Below are 26172 nucleotides of genomic sequence, written 5' to 3'. Positions count from 1 at the left end.
GAGGTCAACCGACCTTGTACTCTCTGTCCGAATCGAACCATATGATGGACAGGTTCTCCTCTCTACACATGTCTGAATGCATTCCCATGGACGTCTTTGCTTGCTCTGCAACAAAGGCCTCTTATGTGTCTCTTTCGACGCCTCTCATAGCCAAAACTCCCAATATGCTACAACAGGACAGGATTCACTGTTTCTCAGACCTACATCCTGACCGCGACAAGTATGTTTCCCATACTTCTCAACCTATCATTCCAGTAACCAATTCGCCTGATCACAGGTTAATCTCATATCACTGATGTTCTCAGGTACTGGTGTCGTCACAACAGCCTTCCACACGTAAATCTTATCATTTGAAATGGCATGATTTACCACATGACGCATACAAAAGGATATTCCCTGTACGTACCCAGATCAGTCCAGATAGTGGGTCGGGTCTCCTACACCACTCCTTTTCTCTTTCGCTTTCTAACATACCCTCGGATTCTGGTCCCCAGACATCCTCCACATGGGCACCCCTCAGTTCCAATTCGGTGTATCACTTAGGAGTGGGGTTGAACCGATTAACAGTTCAACCCCTTCTGAGTCGGCTTCCCATGGGTTATCCACTGCTTAAGCTGCCTCTGTGTTCACTAATAATGGAATGGGACCTACATTTAGTGCTTACAAAACTCGTACGTCCCCGTTCGAGCCTTTGCATTCCTATAACTTTAACAGTCTGACATGGGAACTTCTTTCCCTCGTAGTCATCACTTCTGCTAACAGGGTCGTGAGTTACACACCCTTGTTGCATACTCACCCGACTCTGCGTTCCTCCGTGACTGAGTGGTCCTACAAACTCAACCTCATATTCTTCTTAAGATAGACACAGCCTCTCACCTTACTCAGAATATACTCTGCCCACTTTTTCCCAATGCCTCTCTCTCACCAGGGCAAGAGGGTTTTCCACTCCTTGGACTGTAAGAGTGCACTTGCATTCTAACTAGACCGCACTACACTCCATAGGAATGACACCTAACTCTTTCCTCCTTTGACAAAAGACAAGCTGCGATTTCAAGTGGGCAAGCAGTATCTCTCCAACTGACTGTATCAAATTCTGCTGTGACGCACCAGGTCTTACTCTCTAGGGGTGAGTGCAGGCACATTCTATAATGGCCATGATACTTCAGTACCACACTATTGTTCAGTACCAATTGCCGACATCTGCTAGGCTGCGACATGGAGCTATCTTTTCACACATTCGCAGCCCCCTACTACTTACCAATGAAAGTCTTTCAAGACTCTGCCTTTGGACAACCTGTCTTGAAAAACTTTCTTCCACTATAATCCCCAACTCTTTCCACAACCACCTGTCAGGCTGCCTCATCATTGCCAATGCCCTACCATTCACATAACCCCGTGTTTTCTTATCAACATTCCTTTGTATGAAGATCCCGATTTTTTTTCTTTTTTTTTGTATTTAATTCTGTTTCCTTCACCACATCGTGTGTTACCATTAAAAAATTATTAAAGATGGAGGTGAATGTCTCATTTCATGACCTTAATCCACTAACTCCAAACCCATTGGAGTTAATGTTAGTCTACTTTATATATTGTAATCATCGACAATCCACCTACCATCCAATTTACTTTATTCAAAAAAATCTAAAATCTCCCGTAGTTTCAAGTTTTATTTTAATCCAGCACCAACTGCTTCGCTCACTTTTTTTCTTCTATTACCCTTCAAATACTTAACTTAGTGCTGCATCCTGCTTATTCAATGTCCTCCCTACAAGGCCTTGTTTCGAAATGTCCAAGTTTCTTCTTCAGGGGAGATTTATTTATTTATTTATTTGAATTTCTTATATACCGGCATTCGCGATGGGAGTCGCATCATGCTGGTTTACAATAAACAGGGTGTGACAAAAGGATAAATACTTAAAACATTAACATGTGATAGAAGAGGAAAATAGCAGTTACAATAAAACAGGGACATAATGCAACTTGGAATGTAGAGAAGGCGAAAGAGAAATTAACAATGAGATAAAAAGAAATAACCAAGGTAATGAATAATCCGATGTTTCTTCTTTCAATATCTGCTTTGCACTGCGACGGTGTTTCCTTTTCTCACATACCCATAGCTTCTTATACTCCTCCCAATACTCTAGAATGGACCAATCACATCACATCATGTTCATCACTTCACAACGATAGCCAATCCAGCTCTTCATTAAGTCCATAAGGAATTACTGAATTTAATTTAAAAATCCACCTTTTGTTCCTGGTAATTTAACCTGGTTGCCAAATCCCCTCCCCTCACTGATTGCCTCACCTGATCACCTGGATAGAATTATTTGAATGTCGGGGGAAATGTAGTGCATAATTCCTAGTCCTGCAAGTAAGTGGCATAATGGCAGCATGTATATGTTAAAAAGGGTCGCAGATAGGGCTGATCCCTGTGGAACTCCTGTTGTGAGATTAATTTTTTCCGATAATGTGTTGTTGATCTGAACTTGGAAAAACCTGTTTTTTAGATATGAACTAAACTATTTTAATGTTAGGCCATGTAATCCGATTTCTTCCAGTCTATCTAGTAGTATTTTATGGTTTACTGTGTCAAAGGCTGCCGATAGGTCAAGCATTAGTAGAATATAGTGTTTACCACTATCAAAGCCTCTTAGAATGTTATCTGTTAGAGAGAGTAGCAGAGTCTCCGTGCTGTAGTGTTTTCGAAATCCGTGTTGAGATGGGTACAGTATGTTATTGTTATCCAGGTGTTCAGCTAGCTGTTTCTGTACTGTTTTTTCGATTAGTTTAGCTATTAAAGGAAGATTTGATACTGGTCTGTAGTTTAGGATAAGGGGATCACTGTTTGTTTGTTTTTTTCTTAATTATTGGTTTTATTATTGCTCCTTTCAGTATATCTGGCATTGTTCCTTCTTCTAGGGATAGGTTTATGATTTCGTCAGTTCAGTTGTAGGTATTGTGTCAATTTTGTTGGGGTTTACATTTTTTAGCATCTGTTCCACTTCCATTTCAGATATCTCAGTGAAAGATGTCCATAGGTTGACATCCCTTTTTTGCATTTTAATTTCTTGTTTGGTAGTGATTGGAAGTTTGTCTCTTAATTTAGTAATTTTGTCACTAAAGAAATTGGCAATTTCATTACATTTTGTTTCTGGTAGGTTTTTTGATGATTCCTGTTTGTCATTGGTTAGGTTTGAGACTATTGAGAATAGGGTTCTTGGATTATTTGCAAATTTTTCTATTTTGTTGCTGAAGTATTCTCTCTTAACTTTGAGTATTAGCTGTTTGTAGAAAGCTTGATGTTTTCTGTATTTAGTTAGGTTCCCAGGTGTTTTGTGTTTCCTCCATTTTCTTTCCAATGCTCTGAGAGTCCTTTTTGTATCTTTTACTTTTCCATTATGCCAGGGGTTATTTTGTCTTGCTTCATTTTTTTTCTTTATTGATTTGATGGGGTTTATTTTGTCAGCTATTTTTTTGGTTGTTTCTAACCATGTTACTGTGGCAGTACTACTGTTGTTGAAATCAATGTCAGTTAGTTTATCTTCTAGTTTGTCTTTTACATAGAAACATATAGAAACATAGAAATGACGGCAGAAGAAGACCAAACGGCCCATCCAGTCTGCCCAGCAAGCTACGCAGTTTATCCATTTTTTTTTTATCTTCCCCCCCCCCCCCCTTTTTTTTTCTCCCTCCCACCCGTCACTATTGGCTTCCAGCACCCTCCGGCCCCAATTCCCTTCCACCCCTCCACCAATGCAGAGAGCAGCGCCGTATCCGCATCCCAGTGAACATCCAGCTCAATCAGGGGTAGCAACCGCCGCAACAAGCGGCCACACCCCTGCCCCATACTCTTACCCACCTCTGTTTTGTTTGTTTGTTTGTTTTTTGTTTTTGTTTTTTTTATTTTGGAGATGGCAGCCCTCCATCCTTCCGCTCCGTGAAGGTGGAACACAAACCACTGGCCACTGGCATCCCGCTCCGTGAATGCCTCTGTGGCTACTGCCGCTCCGTGCAGTGTTTTGCTGGCTGAAGGTGGAACACCAACTACTGGCCACTGGCATCCCGCTCCGTGAATGCCTCTGTGGCTACTGCCGCTCCGTGCAGTGTTTTACCGCCTCCTCTATATTTACGCCCACTAGACTTGATGGATCCACAGTGTTACGCCCCTTTGAAGTCTTTCACAGTTTTAGACTTCACTTCCTCCGGAAGGGCATTCCAGGCATCCACCACCCTTTCCGTGAAGAAATACTTCCTGACATTGGTTCTTAGTCTTCCTCCCTGGAGCCTCAGCTCGTGACCTCTGGTTCTGCTGATTTTTTTCTGACGGAAAAGGTTTGTCGTTGTCTTTGGATCATTAAAGTTTTTCAAGTATCTGAAAGTCTGAATCATATCACCCCTGCTCCTCCTTTCCTCCAGGGTGTACATATTTAGATTCTTCAATCTCTCCTCGTATGTCATCCGATGAAGATCCTCCACCTTCTTGGTCGCCCTTCTCTGTACCGCTTCCATCTTGTCTTTGTCTCTTTGTAGATACGGTCTCCAGAACTGAACACAGTACTCCAGGTGAGGCCTCACCAAGGACCTGTACAAGGGAATAATCACTTCCCTTTTCTTACTCGATATTCCTCTCTCTATGCAGCCCAACATTCTTCTGGCTTTTGCTATCGCCATGTCGCATTGTTTCGCAGACTTCATATCATTAGACACTATCACCCCAAGGTCCCTCTCCTGTTCCGTGCACATCAGCCTTCCCCCCCCCATCGAATGCAGTTCATTCGGATTTCCACTCCCCATATGCATGACTTTGCACTTCCTGGCATTGAATCTCAGCTGCCATATCATTGACCACTCTTCCAGTTTCCTTAAATCCCGTCTCATTCTCTCCACTCCTTCCGGCGTGTCCACTCTGTTGCAGATCTTAGTGTCATCCGCAAAAAGACAAACCTTACCTTCTATCCCGTCCGCAATGTCGCTCACAAAGATATTGAACAGGACCGGTCCCAAAACCGATCCTTGCGGTACACCACTTAAAACCGCTCTCTCTTCAGAGAAAGTTCCGTTTACCATCACACATTGTCTTCTGTCCATCAACCAATTTGCAATCCAGGTCACCACCTCGGCACTCACTCCTAAGCTTCTCGTTTTATTCACCAGTCTCCTGTGTGGAACCGTATCAAAAGCTTTGCTGAAATCCAAGTAGATGACATCGAGCGCTCTTCCTCGATCCAATTCCTTGGTTACCCAGTCAAAAAAGTCAATCAGATTTGTCTGACAGGATCTTCCCCTGGTGAATCCATGTTGCCTCTGGTCCATCAATTCTCCTGACTGTAGATAGTTCACTATTCTCTCTTTCAGCAGTGACTCCATTATTTTTCCCACCACCGAAGTGAGGCTAACTGGTCTGTAGTTGCCAGCCTCCTCCCTGTTCCCACTCTTGTGAAGCGGGACCACCACCGCTCTTCTCCAATCTCTTGGTACCACTCCTGTTTCTAGGGATCTATTGAACAGGTCACACAGCGGACCCGCCAGAACATCTCTGAGCTCCCTCAGTATCCTTGGATGAATCCCATCAGGCCCCATGGCTTTGTCCACTTTCAGATTCTTTAGCTCTTCCCATACATTTTCTACTGTAAAAGGATTTTCATCTATTCCACTTCCCTCCAGTTTCTTGTTGTGTAGAGATGGTCCTTCTCCAGGGTCGTCTTTAGTGAACACAGAGCTGAAGTATTCGTTTAATATTTCTGCCATTTCTTAGTCTCTCTCCATACATTGATCATTACCACCTTTCAATTTCACTATACCACTTTGGACCTTTCTCTTTTCGCTGATGTATCTGAAAAATGTTTTGTCACCATTTTTTATCTCCTTGGCAATCCTCTCTTTCGCTTGACTTTTTGCCAACTTGATTAATTTCTTCGTCTCCCTCAGTTGAAACAAATATTCTTCTTTGTGCTCCTCCCTTTGGGATCTTTTATATTTCTTGAATGCTGTTCTTTTAGCTTTAATTTTGTCAGCCACCTCCTTTGAGAACCAGATAGGTTTCAATTTTCTTTTGCTTTTCTTTACATTTCTAACATATAGAGCAGTTGCCTTGGTGATTGCTCCTTTTAGATTGGTCCACTGCTGATCCACATCTCTCTCATTCTCCCATCCTTTTAGTTCTTCCTCCAGGTACTTCCCCATTTCCTCAAAGTCTGTGTTTTTGAACTGTAAAACTCGGGTCTTTGTGGTTCTTTTCCATATTCTTTTAGTGATATTAAACCATACCGTTTGATGATCACTGGTGCTGAGGTGGGCACCCACCTGGACATCAGAGACATTATCTGCATTAGTGAGCACTAAGTCGAGTATAGTTCCTTCTCTCGTGGGTTCCAATACCATTTGTTTGAACAAAGATGCTTGCATGGCATCGACTATCGCTCTACTATTTTTAGTTTCTGCAGATGGGATTTTCCAGTCTACATCTGGCATATTAAAGTCACCAACGATCACCACTTCTCCCTTCTTACCTATCTTATGGATGTCTTCAACCAGATCTCTGTCCAGCTCTTCCTTTTGGTTTGGAGGCCTGTAAACCACTCCAATATAAATGGACGCTCCGTCATTTTTTTTTAGGTCGACCCATAGAGCTTCTTCCTTACCCCAACTTCCTTGCAGCTCCAGATGCTTGGATGTTGTTTCTGAAATAAAGAGCCACACCTCCCCCTTTTCTATCCTCTCTGTCCTTCCTTAACAAGTTATAGCCTGGTATTGTTGTATCCCATTCATGAGATTCTGTGAACCATGTTTCTGTGATAGCAACAATGTCCAATTCTGCCTCAGTCATTAGGGCCTGCAGATCTGGGATTTTATTTCCCAAACTATGAGCATTTGTGGTCATAGCCTTCCAGGTACTCTCTTTAAGGTTATTGCTTTTCCTGGACTCCTTATGAGACTTTAGTTGAGATTTGTTATTCACTTCACTCTTTCCTTTTGCAGTTGTGCCACTGTTGACAGAGTTATCCATCTCAATTAGATTTTTTCTTTTGGTTATGGATCTTGAAATTCTGCATGCATTGTGTTTTTTTTTCTCTTTTCTGGTAACACTTCAATGTTTTTCTCAAGAACTTCTTCAGTTTTTAATATAGATAAGGCTTTTTGTTCTTTTTGCATTTGGTACATTGTGTGTCTCCTTATCACAGGTCTAATTCTACCAGAGCCCACTGTAATCCTGAATTTTAATGAATTTCTTAATGACCTGTTTGAGTGGGGGGGTATACCTGTTGGCTGCCCATCTGTCAAGAATGGGTGACTGTGGGTCCTACCTGAGCCTAATGAATCTCCTTTTCTTGACTCTTGGTTTTTCTGTGATATTGGGGAATTATTTTCTGAGTAATGCAATGTGGGTGTAATACTTGTAATTGAAGCTAATTGAGCTTTAACCTCAGTCAGCTCCTTTTTCAAGGAAGAGAGTTGTGCACAAATTGGGCAAGCTCTAAGTTTCCAGATGCTTTCCCTCAGAATACAGGCTCCACAGCAGTTACATTGGATAGTCCTCATTTTGGTAATATTTGATTTGTATTTCCTTGACTTATCAATGTACTAATTTATCTTTCCGCTTCCGTCAAATGTACTAATTTACCTTCCGCTTCCGTCAAATGTACTAATTTGATGTACTAATGTACATCTATGTACATTAGTACATAATGTACTAATTTGATGTACTTCCATCAAATGTACTAATTTACCTTCCGCTTTCATCAAACCCCTTCAGATGCTCCAGAACACAGCTGCGAGAATTCTGACCAACACCAGGAGAAGAGATCACATTTCCCCCACTCTCAAGAACCTGCACTGGTTGCCTATACACTTTAGAATCATCCACAAATCCATCACTATTATCCACAAGGCTATACATCATCAAGCAACGCTCGATTTACAAATACCACTCAGACAACACACATCCACTAGGCCCATCAGAGAAGCCTACAGAGGATCACTCCGCGTTCCCCAAACCAAAACCACTCACTACCTAACTTTCAGAGACCGAGCCTTTTCCACAGCCGGCCCTTCATTATGGAATTCTATCCCTCCGGATCTGAGACAAGAACCATGCCTACCGACTTTTAGAAAAAGGCTTAAGACTTGGCTATTTAAACAAGCCTTCCCAGATCCGAACTAAATGATAGCAATTTTATAAGAGATAGCAAATTATACAAGAGACTTCCATTATAATGTAAATAATGTAATCCTTACTGTTCGGCTCTCTTATTCTTATCTCTCTTCCCAGTTTAAGACCCTTGTTGTAATGTAACTGTTGATCTCCTGGCACTTGTTTATGTTCCGTTTTTTTTGTTCTCACCCCTTGTTGCATGTAAACCGGCATGATGTGGTTTCTAATCATGAATGCCGGTATAGAAAAACGCATAAATAAATAAATCTATCTTGCTGCTAATGTTAAGTTAGGCAGTCTTTATTAGAATACAAGCCCCAGGGGTGGGTAGGAGGGAGTCAAACAGTTTAACCTGGGACAAGCTGGGTAAAGCAAGGCACTTCCTGGAACATTAATAGTCCTCTATCTATTAAATGATCTCTCAGTACTTATGTGCCAATGTTAAACAGATTATAAAGATAGCTCTACAATAAGAGAAATGCAGGTATACTGAATCTTAAAGCAAACGAATTAGCAAAGAACCAGACCAAAAATATACTCCAGCCTCTTCACTGACCACAATGGCTCTCCTTCTCACTAACTTTACCTCCCCCAAGGTCTGAGACACACCCAATCCAGTTAGATCAGGTCACTTCTGGAAGTTTATCTGTCCTTTTTGATCAATTGCTTTAAAACAGACTTTATGCCCCAATATAAAGATTTGAACAGATTATTTGTGCCAGGTGGTCTGTATTTGAATTCTAAGGGTTTATGGTTTTGTTTGATTTGGGGTTTAAGGAATTTTATGTCAGAATGAATAAGGAAATGGTCTGACCATGGAATTTGTGTGTGTTCAGATTTACAGTGTTCTAAATAATTGTGGTTGATGAAGGTGAGATCCAGTGAATGTCCAGCTTTATGTGTTGGTTTGTTTGTTATTAGCGAGAAGCCTAATGCTGTCATAGTGTCTAATAGTGCTTGGCATGCGTTAGATAAAGGGTGGACATACATGTGAAGATTAAAATCTCCTAACACTATGATCGGTTTAGAGATGTTTAAGTGTGTGGTAAGGAACTCAATTAGCGGTGATGTATTTAATTCTAGGAGGCTTGGTGGGCAGTAGATGAGGCATATTTGTAAATTGTTAGTATCAAAAATGGCAATTTCATGATTTTGGGAGGGTGTTATTTGGATAGGTTTACATTTAAAGGTTTTTTCGATAATTAGTAAGAGACCTCCTCCGCGTTTGTTTATTCTGGGGACTAAAAATACTTCGTAATTTTTGTGCGCTATTTGGTTTTTTTAGAACTACGTCTTCTTTTTTTAACCATGATTCCGTTATTGCAACAAAGTTTGGCTTATTGTCATACAGTAAATCCGTGATGATTGGGAACTTCTTTGCAACTGAATGTGCATTTACTAGGATGAATGTTAGCATGATTAATTTGTTTATTGCAGGAGGTTTGGAAATAGAAAAAGGGTCCTTTTTTATCTGTACTAAATTATTGCGTGAGGATTTTATTGTCTTTTTTGTTCTCTCCCTGGTATTGTTCCTTATGTAATTGTTCTCATATTTACCATTGTTCATGCAGATGGCAATTGGTTATTCCAGTGGTGGTTCGTTTTTCTTGTCCAAGTTGAAAGTTGGTAGATGTGTAGAGCTGTTTTATTTGGTTCCTCGGTTTCTCAGGTGCGTACAAAGGGGCAGGCCCCTTTGGTGCGCCCCTTTGGGGCGCGGCGCCTACTGGGTCCCTGTCGGGCTTTAATCCTCCGGGGGCTCCGATGACGCTGGCAGCGTCACCAGGGGGGTGAGGGGCAAAACCCGGAAGTCCCGGAAGGCTCGGCAGCAGGAAGAAAGACCTGTAAGGGAGAGAAAAAGCAAAATATGGGACAAAAACAGTGAGAAAACCAGTCAGAAAGCCTCAGATGGTCCTGTAGGCAGGAGGGCACGTCCCCACCGGGTCCCTGTCGGGCTTTAATCCTCCGGGGCCTCCGATGACGCTGGCAGCGTCACCAGGGGAGAGGGGCAAAACACTTTTTGCTACAAACGAGACTGAAGGGAGACCCCTGTGGACACAGGGATCATGGCATGCTGGGCATGCTCAGTGCACTCAGTGTGCCAGTCAGTCAAAGCTTTCTAGAAACTTTGACAGAAAAGTTTTCCGTGATAGGGCTCCGTCCAGTGACGACACCCATATGTGAGGACTATATCCTTCTGTCCTGGTTTAACACCTATTACAGGTAAGCAATTTTGCTGTCCCCATCAGGTTACAACACAAATGAAACCAACATAGTGGCTGCTTCAGTCAAGGCAGTATCTGATATTTCCAACAGCTATGAGATATCCATAGTCGATGGAACTAAAGATTCCATCTCTTGAGAACCCACTGGTACTTCTTTACCCTTTTTTAAAAGGGGTAGATAGTGTTATTTAAGTAAAGGAGGAGCTGCTTGTTCTAGAACTTCAAGTATATCCATTAGATATTTCTTGAACATGTCCTTTGCTGAAATATGTGGTAATTTAGGAAAATTAATAAATCCTACATTTTTCTCTCAAGAAATATTTTCCAGTTTACTTTGCAAAAGCTGATTCTCTTTCATCAAGAGTTCCTGAGTAATTTTCACTCCTTGAAGCTCTAATTTAACAGCATCTATATTTTGTATAGAAATCAAATTAGTTTTCCAAAGATGTTATCCTATTTTTATTTTCTTTCATTTTCTTAACCAAAGATTTAAGTTGTAAGGTAACAGAGGCCCCTAAAGATTCAATAGCCTCCCATATTGTTGCAAGAGTAAACTGTTTTGGTCTTACCAAGAGTGGTTGCAATATATAGGTTGTTGTGACTCAGCAGACAGTGAGGGAATAATCTCCGCCTAATGCTGAAAAAAGCCCTCCTTCAGCAAGGCAGCAGACTCCATTACACAGTCCTCGCAGGCATTTACTCCGTCTTCCCCGAGAAGTTCTGACCCTGCGCAAGCTCGCGGGGCAGCGGCGTCATCGGCACACCCCTCCAGCAGAACATCTGGGTCTCTGGAGGCAGCCGGGTTAGCTGGTGGAGTCCTTGTGATCGGGGAAAGTGAGATGGAAAGGCCCCGAGGGGAGGCATGCACATCTTCTCCAACCTCCACCTCCAAAGGCCGCACATCTGATTGTTCTCCACAAACAATGTGCTCATCCATCGGGCCAATGATGGGGGGTGGGGGGGGGGGGGCTATCCAGCGAGGCTGCAGGGTAAGATCTCTCTTTAGCCTGCCGTTTTCACCCAATAAGCGGCATTGTACAAAGGAAAATTTTAGCAGACAACAGAGCTCATATACTGCCTTCACTGCGAATGCCATCTTGGATCCTTCCAGGAAATAGATTTTAGTTTAGAGCACAACTATTAGTTGCATTTTTTCTAAAATGTCAATTTGCCTTTTTTTTTTTCTTTTTTGTTACATTGTTTCCATTTTTTCCCTCATTTCTAGCTCTGCATTTAGTCATAGTATGTTAAAAAAAATTTTTATTTTTTATTTTTTTTTTTTTTTACACTTAACTGCGACAAATCGTATGCATCTATTAAGGGTTATGTGACTGTGCTCTGTGCTGAATGGGCAGACTCCTCAGCATTTGGTCGTTATTGTATTTCTCCCAAATTTTCAAATATCTGATTTACTATAATGTCCATTGATATATTTTTATAAGTTTGGTTTTCTTGCATTTTTCCAAGAAGGCATTGAGGTTGACTTGCACAGAGCAGAAATTATAGTACAAGAACTACATTGGCATAATCATTTGCTTCCTAGAAGGCATTTGGGGTAACCTACACCGAACAGTGGTTACAATCCTAAAGTTCACTAATTATAATTATATTGGACCTCTAGAAAGGCTAGGAGACTTACATGGAAGGGGGCCATGGTTAAACCCAAACTTCAGTGAGCATCATGAGGCCATCAAATTTGTTGATGACACAAATTCATTCAAAGTTGTTAAATCACAAGAGGATTCTGAGAAATTGCAAGAGGACATTGCAAAACTGGGAGACTGGGCATGCAAATAGCAAATTAAATTTAATGTGGACAAGTGCAAAATGATACACTTAGGGAAGAGAAACCCAAATTATGGCTACACAATACAAGGTTCCACATTAGGAGTCCCCACTCAAGAAAAAGATCTAGGTGTCATTGTTGAAAATACATTGAAATCTTCTGTTCAGTGTGCAGCAGCAGCCAAGAAAGCAAAAAGAATGCTAGGGATTATTAGGAAGGGAATGGAGAATAAAACAGAGAATATCATAATGCTTCTGTATCGCTCCATGGTGCAACATCATACAATACTCAAGATGCAGTTCTGGTCACCACATCTCAAAAACAATATATAGCAGATTTAGAAAAGGTATAGAGAAGGGTGACCAAAATGATAAAGGAGATGAAACAATTCCCTTATGAAGAAAGACTAAAGAGGTTAGGACTCTTCAACTTGGAGAAGACTGCTGAGGGGGGAATATGACAGAAGTCTATAAAATGAGTGGAATAGAAAGAGTAAACATTGAACGGTTTATTTTTTTTTAACAGTACAAAGACCAGGGGACACACAAGTTACTAGGTAAAACATTTAAAACTAATTAGAGAAAATATTTGTTTACTTAATGGATAATTAAGCTCTGGAATTCGTACCAGAGAATGTGGTGAAAGTTATTAGTGTAGCTGCATTTAAAAAAAAGTTTGGACAGCTTCCTGAAGGAAAAGTCCATTAACCATTATTAAGGTAGTGTTGCAGAAATCCACTGCTTATTCTTGGGATTAGCAGCTTGGAATTTATCTAATCCTTGGGATCCAGGTACTTGTGATCTGGATTGGCCACTGTGGGGAAACAGGATACTGGGCTTGATGGACCTTTGATCTGATCTAGTATGGCAAGTCTGTTTAGAGGTTGCTTGTATGTATGAATGGGAGCTGGGGGGGGGTGAGGAATGGGGGTGTGTGTATGAATGGGAGCCTTCCTGGGGGGGGGGGGGGGATGGGTGTGTATATGTGAATGGAAGCCTGCCTAGGGAGAAGAATGGGTGTGGGTGGGGTGTGTGTGTGTGTGTGTGAATGGGAACTGGCATAGGGGTATGTGTGTGTCAATGGGGGCCTGCTTTGGAGAGGGGGTGGGTGTCAAAATACATTTATGCCACCCCCACCAATCCACCATAAGCTCAGGGGGACTGGAAACGTTTTCAGGTGTGCGAAGCAGGGGATTTTTTTCCTTTCTTGTTTTAATTATTGGGTGTTTTATGTCTGCTATTTTAAAATATTTTATTGCTCTTTAACATTTTTAAACTTTTATATAAGTTCTTAATTATTAGGTGGTCTCTTTGTATTCTGTTTGGCAATTTTTTTTATTAGTATGGTTTATTATGATTGCTTTATATTTCTTGATTTTATTGATTGATTTTTGTGGACTGATAATGATTCATGATGTTTTTCCATTGCTTCATTGCATACAGAGTTTGGCTTGTTGCATTTTCCAGTTCAGTTTCTGTCTGCACATTTTTATTTATACTTTATGGTCTCTTTATTTGGTGAGGGTCTGTCTGTTTGTCATGTGAAAGTAAGGTGAGGTATTCTGCTAGCATGTAGTTTCTATGTAGAAATTAGCAGACTGGTTTGTTCTGCTTTCCTATTAGGAGGTGTTTTAGGGCCTAGTGTAATATTTACCTTTTCATAGATAGGTTGTTCCTGTTTGAGTGCTTGCAGTTAGTACTTTTTCGGGCCGCTCAGAAACTAACGCTTGCTTTTGGACAGGTGTTATTTTCTGAATGAAAATGTGCGGATCAGCCCCACATTTTTTTTCAGTATCCTGGGCAAATTACTAATAACCTAATCAACATGCATTTGCATGTGATGAACGCTATTAGTGTCGGGTGGGGGTGTTGGACACGCGTTTTCGACGCGCTAAACCCCTTACTGTATAAGGGGTAGTTGACACACGACCAACTGCGTGTAAAACAGTGCGCTCAGCTGAGCGCACTTTACAGTATCTGTTTAGCGCTCATCACATGCAAGTGCATGTTGATGAGATTATTAGTAATTCACCCAGGACACTGAAAAAAAATGTGTGGCCTAAAAAAGTGTACAGAAAAGTAGAAAATACTGCTTTTCTGTACACACTCCGACTTAATATCCTAGTGATATTAAGTCGAAGGAGCCAAAAATGTAAAATAAATAATAATAAAAAAAAAGTGCCGGCTAGTCAGATTAGGAAAACAGATGCTCAATTTTACCGGTGTCCGTTTTCCTAACCCATGGCTGTCAGTATCGGAAAACCGATGCTCGTGAGCATCAGTTTTCTGAACCCGCTGACAGCCACCTCTCCTGGGTCAAGGAGGCACTAGAGGCGCATAATTGTCCTTAGCGCCTCCTTTTAACGCAACCCCTCATTTAAATACAGGATCGCGTGCCCAGGAGAGGTGGCGGGCACGAGTTGGAAGAGCAGGTGCTCACCACTGAGCGCCCGTTTCCCGCGGACCTTACAGAGTCTGCCTGTTAATTAGGTTTCTTACAGGATTTTGCCTTAAAGCCAGTTTATTCAGATAGGAGAAGAGGTTCCCTATACACCTGTTGCTAACTGCTGCCTATCCTTCCTCCTCAGGCAGCTATCTCTTGGAGCAGCAAGTATAGCCTGACTGCTTGCAGTTTTTCATCCATTTGTGGGATTTATTTATACTACTACAAGAGAATTTTAAAAAAATGCAACTAGCCTACCCTTTTAGCATAGTGTATTTATTATTTTATGTACATAATCCTTTATTTATTTTTTTTAGGAAAAATAAACATGGGGTGCCACGTGAGAAGATTGTACAGATGCTGGATCGATATGAACATTATGTGTCCATAACCAATGTTCTGAATTCAGTGGAACCTCCTCATAAAAGTGCGCAAAGAACCCCTGCACAGCAAAAGCAGAGGTGGGGAGGCACTGTAGACTGTTGGGACCATGTCACTGTTTCAGATCACAAATAACTTGGGTTATTTTCTCTTAGATGGCTATTTTTGGGTGCCTATAACCTTTTATTAAATGGTGAGCAATTCTGGTTATTTATTCACATTAAAAAAAAAAATTCACTACCTCTTACAATCTGTTCCAAGTCACCATTTTAAATATACTTAACTTTAATATAAAAAATTGTATTATAACTGTTTTCTTAAATCTGTTTGTTATATTTTTTGTTTTAATGAGACTCCTGAATAGTGTGTGAAGTCTTAGATTATACAAAAGAATTTATTTGCTTTTATATGAAACTGTTGAACAGTTTTTTTTAAGTGATCTGTATAGGATGTTCTTGTTTTTAAACAGCTGAAATTAAAGTATTAGATACATTGGTTCCAGGGCAAAATGGATATTTTAAAGGTTATGATCTGCTTCATTAAACAAACAATTTCTTTAAAGCATAGATATTGTACATTAGGCTCCTGACTGAAGACTGCACTTTTGCCCAAAAGGCTAATATATGTTACTGTTTGTATATAAAAGATTTGTTGTTGGTCCAATAAAATAAATCATAACCTCAAAAATATCCAACAGCCTCAGTGCAAAGTAAAAGATCAGTCAGGCTCCTGCATGTTTATGTTCTTATCCAGCTTGTACTTAATTTTCATGAGAGAAGCTGCATATGGTTTAATTTTTGGGGTGGAGGTATTTGTCTTTAAGCATTTTAAAGTTGAAATACATCCCTATTTTGGTATTTTCTTTTACAATATTATTCATTAGTACCTCTCAGAGGATGTTCTCTGAGGTTCTGTGCTTGAAGTAGAAACCGTGTTTAGCTAATGTAAAACTCGGTCTTAAACTTCTGTTTTGGATATGTCCTCTCTATCGCTATCTTGAGACCCATAAACAGCATTCTGATCCCACATTTAAAGCCCACTGAGTATCCAGATCCAAATCCCTTTCAGTACTTTTGTTCAGAAAGAAAATGGTACTATTCTACTTTGTTTTTTCTCTGTATAAATTTAAAGATGCATTATAGTTTAAAACCTTTTGGACAGTTTGGGTTGCATTTGTGTATGTGGAAGTCTTGTGATTTAATAATTACGTTTTAAGGTAGTTTGCTGCCAAAATATACCAATTGTGATGACTTCACTTGAATCCCAAGCAGACACTGGTGCCAGTGTTTTAAAATACATAAACATTTGACTTATTCAGCAGTGCCTGGTTAGTTATTGCCAGAGCTGCTTTTTGCCAGCACGTAGCTTAATTTGCCTATTCTCTTGCTTCTTTTAAGCAGAATTACTAATTTTTTAACAACAATTGAATTAAAAGTTATAAGTCACTAAGATCACTACTTTTGATATTTAATTCCTGACATGTGATGCAGATTTTGAAAGCTGCATTTACTTTGCCACTCCCTCTGTTGGAAACTTAAATAAATGGAAGTGCTGTTGTACTGTTCCTCATCAGTGTGTCATGTAGGCAATCTCGTTGATAAACGCAAAAAATGAGTGTCACAACAAGAATATGCTCAGGGAAGAAGAGTTTTAAAAGCTAGATGGCCACCTTTTATTCCTAACAAGTATAAAGTAAGAGACTAACTATATTAAGACAAAAAAAAGGAGGAGCTAGGAATAAAATCAAAAGAAGTAACAGAACCAAGACTCATAAAGATGAAATCTTTAGTTTATCTATATTTTAAACCACTGCTTTAATGAGTAAGTACCATTAATTAGGCATAAAAACAAAAATCCTTACCCCTTTGTTTTAGATCTCAAGGCTTTTGCTAAGCTGCTTATGCCTCTTTTGTCCACATTTAGCATTGAAAGAGAAATAAATGACAACAGGAGGGTAGCCAGCTCAGTTTGCTGGAGTCCTGAGTTCCTGTAGTGCATTGTAGGTAATAAAGTACTTAGGATTGGAGTAGGTATGCAAATGTCAGACACAAGGAGAAGGAGCACTTAGCTGCTGATTACTTGCTGCAGTAATTGATGGAAGATGCTGACATTTTGAAAACAAATGACATGCTCTAGATGGAAGAGAAAGTATTCTGCAAAACTAAGCAACACATTGAGATTGTACAAGATCCTTCTGTCAGTGTTGCCAAACAAGCTCTGTATCATTATGAAGCTTAAATGGCAGTGCTGCAAATTCAAAGCCTGTAGCTTCAGAAGAGTCCATTATCAACAATATTCTGGAGACTGTAATAATTCTTCTAGAAATGGAAGAAAATATGATCTTAAGAGATAATAGGAATATCAAAATAAGCTTAATAGGGGAAATTTCAGGGAAAATTTGTAATGGTCCATCTTAGTTACTAACCTAGGTAACACAGTAATATACAGTGGCTCGCAAAAGTATTTGCACCCTAGAAAGTCATATTTATGTGGATTACAAATGACATTTACACTGATTGTTCCAGATAGTTTATTACAAAATAGTATGCTCTTAAAGTAATTTTTCAAAGTCACAATTCATTATTTCTCTGCATTTTTTGTAAAATAAAATAAAATTAAAAACAGAAAAAAGCTGCCTGGAAAAGTATTCAACCTCTTCAGACTAGTGCTTGGTAGAACCACCTTTTGCTGTAGTAACAGCTGTAAGTGTGTTGGGGTAAGTTTCTACCAGCTTTGCACAGTCTGGGAGTAAATTTTGCCCATTTTTCCTGGCAGATTTGCTCCAGGTGTTCAGTTGATTAGATGATGCTTATGGACCCTCTGTTCCAAATAGTGCCACAGATTCTTGATTGGCTTGCGATCTGGGCTTTGACTTGGCCATTGTAGAACATTGGCCCATTTTGTTCAACCACTCCTGTATTGCTTTGGCCTTGTGGCTTGGGATCATTGTACTGAGAGGTGAACTTCTCCCAAGTTGTTTTTAGCAGACTGAAGCAGGTTGTCTTGCAGTATCTCCCTGTAGGTTGCACTGTCCGTCCTTCAATTTTAACAAGATGCCCAGTTCACAATGAGAAAAAGATCCACACAACATGAATCTGCCATCCACATACTTTACTGTTTGTCTTGGGTTCACACTCGTATCAATTAGCTTTAGGTGAGTGAATAGTTAATGAGGACTTCCCTTATAGGTTACTCTCTCTCCCTAGAACTCTACGTTATATAAGTGTAAAACATTATTGCTCCTTAGAGATAAAGTATTAATATGAGAGCAATAATCACTATAAAGACAGAGCAACTCAGAAAATCAGACTACAAGATATTCATTGAAGAATATGCTTGCTTATTACATATGAGGAAAAAGACTTTAGATCAAGTCTTATCTTAGATACTGAAAAAAGATTTAAAGATGGTTATTCTTACCAATATGAGTTAATTGCCAATCTGGTCCCGTACTGCTATCCACTTGATGCAATAAAGGTGGAAATAGCCATACTGAACCCTGAATTCACAGTGTATTTATACTCTTTGTTGACAAATAATGGTATTATTACTTGGAAATTTAAGCACCCAATATTCTGTAATTGAGAGAGTCATTTCTAAGAAATTTAGGTACTGAATTCCCAGTAACTGAAAGAGTCATTTTCCAAGAAATACATAACCCTAATTCCCATATAAGTCATTATCCAGAAATGTATAAACTAAATACTTTGGAATTTAAACACGTCTTACATCATCCATTCATAATTAGCTGGCTGAATGCCCAGCATAGCCTTGCTATTCAGATATGACTACAGTTATATTATTATGTATTGAAAATAAAAGCTTATTTCTACATTGCAGGTATATTTCTTATAATTAATACGATAGCAGAAAAGCTTCTTTTTAGGTATATTGGCTTGGCTTTAAAACTATAAGCTAATTCGGTTTTGTAAAAGGTAGGACTGCAGTTTCACTAATTTTTTTTCTCTCAGTCGTTGACAATGTTTCTTATTTGGACTTGAAGTCTGGGATGTCTGCCAAATCTGGGTTGCTTGCCAACCCTTCTCCCTGAATTGGGATAATCTCTTGCGAAATAGACAACATTGCCAAGCAGCAGATTGTAAGGATCTTTTATCTCATGATGGGACATTTGCATGTATTTAGGATTTTAAACTATATCCCATGTCATAAGGTTACTGTTTACATCGCCCTATGCTTTACCAGAAGACACTATTTGGGACCTTAGGGACACATCTTGTTTCAATGGTGTTTGCTGAGAAATGGTCAGTGTTAGGTTTGTGCCACACATAGTGTTTTGCATTTTGGCCATATAGCTCCATTTTTGTCTCATCGGACCACAAAACTTTATCCCACATTTTAGCTGGGTCACTCTCATGCTTTCTGGCAAACTCCAGATATGCTTTGATGTGGTGGTTTCTTCAGTAATGACTTTCTAGCCACCGTCCCATGCTGGCCAGTTATATGCAGAGCTCTTGACTGGTGCTCCTCTCCTCCAGTCTCAGCTGCTTAACTCTCTAGCTACTTCATAGTGATTGTTGGCCTCTCTGTGGCTTTCCTCACAAATCTCCTCCTTGCTCTGATTCTGAGTTTTGAGGAACTGCTTTGTCTAGGCAGTGTCTAAGTGGTATGATGCAGCTTCCATTTCCTTATGATTGATTCAACAGTGCTCATTGGGATATCCAAGCACTTGGATATTATTTTGTAGCCTTTTCCTATCTTGTGCATGTTTATAATTTTATCTTTAATTTCCTTAGAATGCTCTTTGGTCTTCGTGGTCACAGCTTTCCTTCAGATTCGCAGTCTGACCAATGGTACTGGAAATAAGGGGGTCTCTTATCCAGAAAAGCTGATCTTTTTTAATGATTCACAGGTAGAGGCCAATTATAAGCTAATTGTTAGGGCAATATCTTTCATCTGTATAAACTTGGAGCTTTCACAGTACAGGGGTTGAATACTTATGCAAGCAGCATTTTTTTCAGTTTTAATTTTATTTTACAAAAAAATGCAGAGAAATAATGAATTGTGACTTAGAAAATGTACTTTAAAAGCATACCATTTTTTTAAACTCTTTATTTTTAATTTTCAATTAACAAACAAAGATGACTTGCTTGTGTCAGAAAACAATTGGATATGTTACAAAATTTCATAAAACAAAGAATATCTAGTACAAAGAAAAAAAAATACCGTATTTTTCGCTCTATAAGATGCACTTTTTTCCCCCCAAAGTGGGAGGAAAATGTCTGTGCGTCTTATGGACCTGTGATATAGTAAGAGCAAAGGGCCATCGGCGCCATTTTGATTACTGGCAGCCGACGGCCCAAGTGCAGGAGATCGCTCCAGGACCCCCGCTGGACCACCAGGGACTTTTGGCAAGTCTTGGGGGGGGGGGGGTCAGGAGGGTGGGGGTTGTAGTTAATTAAATTTAGAGTTGGGATGGGGTTGTTTTTTTGGGGGGGGGGGGGGGGGTTTACCACAGAAAGAGAATGATAAAAGTTTTCTGATCTGGAGAGTGGACTGAAATGGCCTTCCCCAGACCCGAAAACGAAATGGGGACAAAAAAAAATTTTATGCACTCCCCTGATTTGCTCCATAAGACGCACAGATGCTCAGGAACAGAGCCGGTTTAGCACACCATTTTTTTTTTTTAATTTCCCCCCTCTGAATCCTAGGTGCGTCTTATTGTCAGGTGCATCTTATGGAGCGATCAAAAAGCTAGAAAAGAAAAGAAGGGGAGAAAAGATGAAATTTAAGGGGAGAACAGAAAGAAATAGATAAGGAAAAGGCATTAACATAGTGCAACCAACAAAAATAATTTTAATAGCACCTATTAACTCAGACTGCAGGGGAAGAGGTGTTTGGATTGCGGGCTTCTATGAAAACACGTAATTGCTGAGGTTGAAAGAAAATAAAACATTCAACACCCCTTTTGATGATACATTTACAGGGGTAACGAAGAGTAAAAGAATAACTTAGTGAAATAGTGGCTTGGCCGAAAAGAAAGGAACGCTCTTCTCCTTACTTGTGTAACCTGAGCTAAATCAGGATAAATCCTCACTGCTTGACCATAAAAAGAAACAGGGAGATTCCTAAAGAAATTACGCATGACATTATTTAAATCAGACACCAAAATAAAGGAAACTAATAAGTTACATCTATCCAAAATTTCCAAAAAAGAATTCTCCAAAAAGCTGGATAAATTTTCAACAGCGGATCCAGAAGAGGTTCTTTTAAGATAAAAGTGGCAAGAATTAACAGAAGACATATTTTCAGCAGAAAAACACAGAACTTCTTTATTTAAAATGTATTTATTTATTTAAATACTTTTGATATACCGATACTCAAGACTGGTGTCTTATCGTACCGGTTTACATTGAAACAAGGGGTAACCAATAAACTATGAAAATAAAGTTACAAAGAACAAGGCATCTTGCAGAAACCGCTTCAAAGTTGAAAAAGGAATTTCTCCAGCTATTTTAGGGAAGTTCAAAATGCGCAAATTTAAATGTCTGACATTTGTTTTCAAGTACTTCCAAACATCTAGAAAGCACCATTTGATCTTTAATAGTGGCAACATTAAAGGTTTGGATTGTTTGAATCTTATTTTCAGCTTCCAAAATTCTAGTAGAAGTGGGCACTAGCTTGTTTCATGCAATTCCAGCATTCTTTGGTGAGAATTGGAGGAGAAAGAGTCCATCTTAGAGTCTAATCGTTTCAGAGAACTCCCAAAGCCAGCCACCAAATCTCATATTGCTTTCAAGATGACCACTTTGTTGGCAGGAACTTCCGCAGAAAAACCAAAGGAAGAACTCACTATCAGCCCCGAGGGTATGAAGTCTCCGGATTGAGCCGCCAAGGAGGCTTTGACGTGAAGACTGCCCTCCATTCCGGGGCTGGGAGACACCTTCACAGCCAGTGAAGAGCGAGGAAGCGCCCCCTCCACCTTGGGTGCCATAACTGCATCATCGGTAGGCACCTTTGGAACGCTCTCGTGGGGGTCACGCTGCACCGGAGGCGGACGAAGGTCCGGGCTAAGGGACACCTCATCTGCAGGAGAACACGGCTCTGCCCCACCTTGACTCACACCAAACTTCTCAGCTTCCTTTGCTGCTGGCTGGCTCATAAAGTGTATGATGTTAGTTTGCCCTGAGGTCGGTAGGGATTCCAGAGGGAAGACTCTCACCTTCTCCTTGCATTTAGATGGCATAGTAAGTCCAGGAAACAAAAAAAGAAACGAGAAGCTGGGCAACAAACGCTTAAGCAGCCTCACTATGCTGCCATCTTGCTTCCCTCCCTATACTGGTTTTTAATAAACATACTGTCTGGAACAATCTGTGTAAGTGTCATTTGTAATCTGCACAAATCGGCTGATTTTTAAGGGGGTCGAATACTTTTGCAAGCCATTATAGATGATGACATAAGGATCCATTGGTCCGCCCAATTTTCTTGTTCCTTTCCATCTTCACTGTTGTAGTTAGGGATGCATCATCCTAGCTGTCATTTGTACAAGTAGTACTGCTCATAACATATAGCTTTCTGTCCAAAATAAATATTTCTTGTATTCCCACTTAAACCCAACACCAATGTCTTTTTTTTTCCAACTTCCCCCCCCCCCCCCCTTTTTTTTTTTTTTTTTTACCACTTCCTCTGTCCCAAGCATGCTTAAATTCTGTTACAATATTGGTTTCTACCACCTCATCTGGTCGGGTATTCCAGGCATCTATCATCCTCTCAGTAAAGAAGTATTGACTTATGTTTTCCTTTTCTTCCTTCAGTTTCATGTCATGTCCCTTTGTCCATGATATCCTCTTCTATGTAAAATTTCACCTTTCTGTTAATTTTTTTTAATAGCCTGCCATATATTTGAATGCTTCATATCCCACTTTTGTTTGCCTTTTTCCAAGGAGTATATTTTGTGTGTCTTAAGTTTCTGTGTAGTGTTTGTGTTGCAAATCATTTTAGTAGCCTCTCTCTGAACAGCTTGCATCTTCTTAATGTCCTTACAAAGTTATGGCCTCCAGAACTAAACAAAGTACTCAAGGTGGGGACTTTATCAGTGACCTATACAAAGGCAATATTGCATTCTTTTTCCTGCTGCTGATGCTTCAACTTATATAAATGAACCTACTTTTAGATTTGCTTTTATTTAAAATCATTTATTAATCGCTTTCCAGACCAAATCTTCCTAAACTATTTACAACAAAATTTAAAACAATCACAAGTAAATAATTTAAAATAAAAATAAAAAACATTATCTAAGCTATATGCTCGTTCCATTTGAAAGTTTTGAAAATACAGAGGAAAGTCACTATCTTAAGCTGTATACCATATCCATAAAATTTGGAGAAAAGACAAATTACCATGTCGGCAATAATTGGACTTTAATCATTAAAAGCCACAGTCATGAGCCCGGTTTCCAAATTCTTAAGAAATTTTACATTGACTGGCAATCTTTGGTACCTGAGATTATTTTTAGATCACTTACTTTAACAGTTGATAATTCTTGTTATAATTGATAAATAGCTAATGGGTTTTTACCCTTTTTTTTCATTGAAGTAGTTTCCAAACCCTTGACCATTCTTCACCAGTTTGTTCAAATGTTCTCATTTTTCCACCCCTTCCAGTGTGTCTACTTCATTATAAATTTTTGCTTACTTGTCTTTCAGCTACACCAGTCTAGAACAATGGAGGCAGAGTGCCAACTTTTTTTTTTTTAAATCACTACTACCTGTAGTAAATGACCAATAAAGCCAGTGTTCTCAGCCTCCAGCTGATGAAACAATTTCTGAGGTTGCAGTAGCATTTCTTACCCTTCTGTTTTTGAAGTTTAAACCAAATTTAATTTTATTCTTGGGCTATGCACCTAACATTGCTTCAGAGTAGCGAGCCAACAGTCTAATTCCCAGTCTCCTAAAAAGGACTATTGGTAGATCTTATCTGATAGATTGAAAAATCTGACAAAGAGTATCCTCTAGAAACTTCTTAAATTTTCCATTTGCCATAAACCTCAGCTTTTACCTAAAAATGAAAATCATTGTAAGCTTCAGGGACTTTACAAAGGAGGAATTTATTTTAAGGAGCTCTGTCTAATAGATCTATTAGAGGGGAACTGGTAATCAAAGAAGAATAAATTTAACTAGATTTACCTCTCCTCGTGGCTGAACAGACTTAATGCTGTGCTGCCTGGGGCAGAAAACACTCCATAGCAACGGATGACTCAATTTGTGCAGCTTGTCTTCACAGAGAAAATGAAAAGGAGGAAAATAGTAATGTGGCATAAAGGCTAAATTAGGGTCAGACTCAGGAAAGACTTTAAAATAAAATGATTTCATGTTTTGTCTTGCCCAGAAATAGTAGTGACCTCGAATTCAGCTCTTGAGACAGATGGTGCAGCCATTTTGAAATGTGCTCAATCAGGTATAGCTCTACATAGCTGCAGTTATGAACCTAGTTATAGTGAACCTCCCTATCTTACTTCTAAAGTCAAAATCTCTAAAGGGAATAGTTTTTGAGCAGAACATCCCCTCCACGAGTGATTATTCACCAGAATTTTTAAAAATTTTACATACAGCATTTTGTGCATTATAAGATCAAAGCAAGGAGCAGGAATTTCAGGCTCCACAAACGTTACCTATCAGATGTCAATGTTTAAAATTGCAAACCCCAAAAAGATTACAAACTAAAGGGTAGATTTTTTAAAAAATACGCGTACGTGTCCATGTGCGCGCACTACCCGGCGAGCGATTTTATAACATGCACGTGCATGTTATAAAATCCGGGCCGGTGCACATGGGGGGAGGGGAGGGTTAGATTTCACTAGTTTACATGCAGCATGAGATCAGGTCTCTGCCAGTTCCTCCCAGTCTTCTCCAGTTAAGGAGCGGACTGGGAGGGAACTTTCTAACCTCCCTACCTACCCACCCTCCCTCTGACCCCTTGAAGGCCCTACCTTTTGTAAATTTTTTCATTTTGAAACTTTTCGCCAGCTCGGCACGCAATCCCCCAGCACAGCGGCTTCCAGGGCTGCACCTTCCTAGAAGCCTGGCTCTTGTGCACATAACCCCTGTTTTTTACGCTCCGGATGGTTTTTAAAATCAGGTCTTAAACCAGATTCAGTTAATATGTTCCTTCCAATGTGAACATGAATCGTGATTATGGGAGAAGTAGTTTCAATTCCCTAGAGGAAGGAGCAAATTTTTAAGAAGGGGAGGAAAACAGTAACCCACATTTTCTATAAAAATGAGATTACAGCATTAATCAGACATATAAATTCTGCTGAGATTTTCAGAAACCAAGATTGAGAAGATCCCTATCTGGAATCCAATAATAAAAGTAATATTCAAAGCGTCTCTAGTTTTTCCTCTTCTTTCTGAAATAGGTCTTTTCAGAATGGGACTCTCCAGAAACAGGATTTAAAAGAAAGCAGAGTTGCTTACCTGTAACAAGTGTTCTCCAAGGACAGCAGGGTGCATGGGTGACATCAGATGGAGCCCAAAGCGGAAAAGTTTTGTCAAAGTTTCTAGAACTTTGATTAGGCACACTGAACTTGCCCAGCATTCCCTATACCACATATCCATGTGGGGTCCCTCTTCAGTTTCGTAATATAGGCTTAAGATTAAAATAAAAAACAGGAGACACCCAACTCTGCAGGGTGATGAGAGGGTTTCGTGAGGACTAACGTCCTGCTGTTCTCTGAGAACTGTTACAGGTAAGCAACTCTGCTTTCTCTGAGGAAAAGCAGGATGGTAGTCCTCACATGGGTGAATACCTAGCTAAAGGCTAGGTATTCACCCATGTGAATACCAACACAAAAGCGGACCAACAGACACCTAACCAGGTGCCAACGGGCACAACAACACTGGTGCTGTTGGTAACAGAGGGGGAGATGCCTGAACCCAAACAACGGGCCCTAGGTTGGGAGAGTTGGATTCTACACCTCAAACAGGTTCCGAAGGACAGACTGCCCAAGCCTACTGTCACGTCAGCCATCCCTATCCAGACAGTAATGTGATGTGAATGTCAATGTATGGAGAGAACTCCATGTCACAGCCTTGCAGATCTCCATGGGAACTACTTGTAAGTGGGCCACGACACTGCCATGGCTCTGATAGAATGAGCTTTGACTTGACCCCCAAGATGCAGTCCTACCTGGGCATAATAGAAGGAGATGCAATCTGCTAGACAGTTGG

The 26172-nt window shown here is 40.0% G+C and overlaps 1 protein-coding gene across 8 annotated transcripts in view; it reads left to right on the top strand.

The window, feature by feature from the left end:
- LOC115092117 (NEDD4-binding protein 2-like 2) overlaps nucleotides 1-26172 on the top strand; it is a 314632-nt gene that overhangs the window by 155267 nt on the left and 133193 nt on the right. For 7 of the 8 annotated variants that reach the window (XR_003856906.1, XM_029602661.1, XM_029602660.1 and 4 more), the window contains exon 6: nucleotides 14923-15066. Coding sequence is in view for 6 of the 8 variants with exons in the window: in XM_029602661.1 (XP_029458521.1) it covers nucleotides 14923-15066 (144 nt within the window). In the remaining 2 variants the exon portion in view is untranslated. Of the gene's footprint in view, nucleotides 1-14922; nucleotides 15180-26172 lie in introns of all 8 variants that reach the window. The other variant, XR_003856907.1, reaches the window with a different exon arrangement.

This window comes from Rhinatrema bivittatum, chromosome 5, assembly GCF_901001135.1.
Source record: "Rhinatrema bivittatum chromosome 5, aRhiBiv1.1, whole genome shotgun sequence".
Lineage (NCBI taxonomy): Eukaryota > Metazoa > Chordata > Amphibia > Gymnophiona > Rhinatrematidae > Rhinatrema > Rhinatrema bivittatum.
Note: the sequence above shows the minus strand (reverse complement) of the source record. Positions and strands in the feature narration are given on the sequence as shown.